Consider the following 3,080-nt stretch of genomic DNA (forward strand, 5'->3'; position numbering starts at 1 on the left):
TCATGACAAAACTTTGTAAATCTCAAGTTCTCAAATTCCAAGAAGCAATACAACATAGAAAAATTGTCACTAAATGGACAAAAGGTTCTGATGCATTGTCAAAATTCTCGAATAAGCTCAAGATTATATTCATTTCAAACAAAATTGATAATATTAATTTAAGTATCAGAATTTGTACTTAATCAATTTTACATTACATATGATATTATATTATTTAAATTTTTTAAATGACTTATTAATATTAACTTTATATACCCCCATAAAATGATCATATTCTTGATAACTGAGTTTATTGAATGCTAACTAGAGTTAATCCATGTCATCCACATCACATGATCATGTATATCCAATAATACCATAAACAAAAGATCTCTCGGAGTCTCAACAAATAAAAAAGGATAATATTTTATATTATTATTATTATTTTATTATGGTTTTTGAGTGGGACAAAGAAACAACTACCAAAAAATAAAAATAAAAAGGAAAGAAAACAAGAAGAAAAAAAAAAAAAAAAGCCTAAGCTAATCATCATCATTATCATCATCTTGTTCATCATGTTCTTGCAGATCCGAGAGAGAAAAACAACTCCTTGACTTGAAACTCAAAAACCTCCTATCAAGCAACTTTTTGGGAAGTTTCTCTGGGTGTTCTCGATCTTCTTCCTGTTCCTTTTTCTCCAATGACGATGATGATGATGAGGAAGGCGATGATGATGACGATGGATATCCCTGTTGATGTTGATGATGATCTTCATCTTCATCTTCCTTGAGAGCCAACAGAGGCATGGATTTAGGGTTGAAGGTGCTGTAGAAGGAAGATCTCCTTGACGACAACAAAATTCTCCTCCTCTTGTTGAATGGGTTCTCAGATTTCTCCAGATCCTTCACAGTGCAAGCGTCTGATAGATTCGCAAACGACTTTGATTTCCCACTGAAATGGCTCGATAATCCCGTCCTGCATACCAATTAACAACGAAACCCATTTCAGAAAAACTATAATTATTTCCAAAAATCAAAACTATAAAAAATCACATAATTATTCTTCTTTACAGATTCCCATCACACAATAATTACTTGATGGGAATGATTTCAAAGAAAAAGCTTGTACCCAAAAATTCAAAAAAAAAAAAAAAAAATTACTTGATGGGAAGAGAGTCTTCCAAAGAACCCAAAGAAGCAAATCCTCCTCCGCTAAAACCGCTCCGCACCTCCTTGGAGGAAGCGTCGTCGTTGTCCTCGTCTTCGCTATCGTCTAGCGCTTCGATCGTGGACGAACTCTCCGACGAGTCGTCCTCCGACTCCAGGGCCTTCCCCGGCACGGCGACGTTGTTGTCGTCGTCCTTCAGAAACAGGCAAGTCGCCACCCTACGCTGATCGGAGCCGCCGCTCCGGTCCCTAACGCCGATGCCGAACGTGGGACCCACCAGAACCTCCATTACCACACGTCGGATGATCGAATAATATTACCGTTTATTTCTTCTTCTTCTTCTTCGATCTTATTTTTGTTTACGGTTTTACCCTTTCCCCCTTCGTCTTCTCCTTCTTTTGGGCTTCCAGATGATAGGACTGCTTCTCATCAATCGCCGGCGGCTCTCGTTGTTGTTTCCTGATCAGAAGGCAGTCAGCAGACAGGCGAACGAGAGACAAGAGGAAGGTGCGCAGGTTAAGAAGGGTGAGTGGGGCGTAGGTTAAGGGGCTTGTAAAGAGAGAACAAGGATAAGGATGAGGTTTGAACGAAGAATAAGCGTTAAATTTATATTTATGTATATATAGAGAGAAAGAAGAGAGACAAGGATGAAGTAGTCCTATAAATGCAAGGAAAAGGCTAACGTTCGCCGGCGGTATAATAGGCGCGCATCAAAGCCCTTTGACACGTTCGTGTTGACGTGGCAGGGATAATGACCAGAGGTGCACACAAAGCTTATCCTGTTTCCTTTAATTAGATCCGATAAGGGGAGTCCAAAGATCAAGCTGGTCCCATAAGTATTTTAATTGCATATCCTCCTGTCTCTAGTTGTCTCTTTTTTCTTTTTTATTTATTTTTATTTTTATTTTTTGTGGTCAATGCAGAAGTTATATTGAATTTAAGAAGAAATTATTGCTGAATTGAATATATATATATATATATATATATATATATATATATATATATTAATTGATGGTTATTTTCTTAGTACTAACTTTTATATAAATAAAAGGGTTAAATAAAATTTTAGTACTTATGGGTAGGGCCAAAATCAAATAATTTCAAAAAGTGTCACAAGTTAGGTGAAATACCAATTTGGTACTTTTGTCTAAGTTCCGTCCAAATTTTTAACGGAGTTTCATATCACTATTCGTTAAAACGCAACACCTATCCCTCGGAAGACACATCACTATATCTCAAGCGATACTTGTGTTTTTATTTTTTTCCCCTCCATATCAGATGCCAAAATAAAAATTAAAAAATAAATTTACCTAAATTTATACTAAAACATTAAAATTTGAATAAAATAAATAAATAAATAAAAAAGCTCTTTGAAAAAGAAAAAAGCAAAAAGCAAAAATTTGGAGAATTGGGGTGGCCGGCCACCCCCATTTTAGCTAGAAGCCACCCCCCATGGCCTATGGGGGTGATTTGACCACCCCAACACCCTCGTTCGGCCTAGGGTGGCTTCAAGCACCCTAAATCGGCCTTGAGGGTGGTTCAGCTATCCCAAATGGTCAAATGAAATGAAATAAAATAAAATAAAAATTAAGGGTGGCCGAACCATCCCACTATTGGGGGTAGTTCGAGCCAGCCCCTTAGCTAAAATGGGAGTGGCCGGCCATCCCAAATTTTCTACAATTTTTTTTTTTTTTTAAGTTCCTAATTTTTTGTTATTTTTTGCAATCCATGTGGCACCAAAAACATAGGTATTACCTATGATATACAGCCATGTCATATGAAATGATGAGTTGCCTTAAATATGTGGCATAAGAGACAGGTGTCATTTTTTAAGTGTGGTGACATGGAACTCCGTTAAAAAATTGGACATAACTTGAACGGAAGTATCAAGTTGGAATTTCGCCTAACGATAGATACCATCTATGACACTTTTA

General features: G+C 36.7%; 1 protein-coding gene across 1 annotated transcript; it reads right to left on the minus strand.

The window, feature by feature from the left end:
* Positions 1–389: 389 nt before the first annotated feature.
* Positions 390–1,763, minus strand: LOC132189707 (protein OXIDATIVE STRESS 3 LIKE 5). The gene is made up of 2 exons (XM_059604481.2): positions 1,140–1,763; positions 390–954 (listed from the first exon to the last, which is right to left on the minus strand). The coding sequence occupies exons 1-2, from the start codon at positions 1,433–1,435 to the stop codon at positions 522–524; spliced, it is 729 nt and encodes a 242-aa protein (XP_059460464.2). The 5' UTR covers positions 1,436–1,763; the 3' UTR covers positions 390–521.
* Positions 1,764–3,080: the final 1,317 nt, after the last annotated feature.

This window comes from Corylus avellana, chromosome 9 (assembly GCF_965113065.1).
Source record: "Corylus avellana chromosome 9, dhCorAvel1.hap1.2, whole genome shotgun sequence".
NCBI classification, from domain to species: domain Eukaryota; kingdom Viridiplantae; phylum Streptophyta; class Magnoliopsida; order Fagales; family Betulaceae; genus Corylus; species Corylus avellana.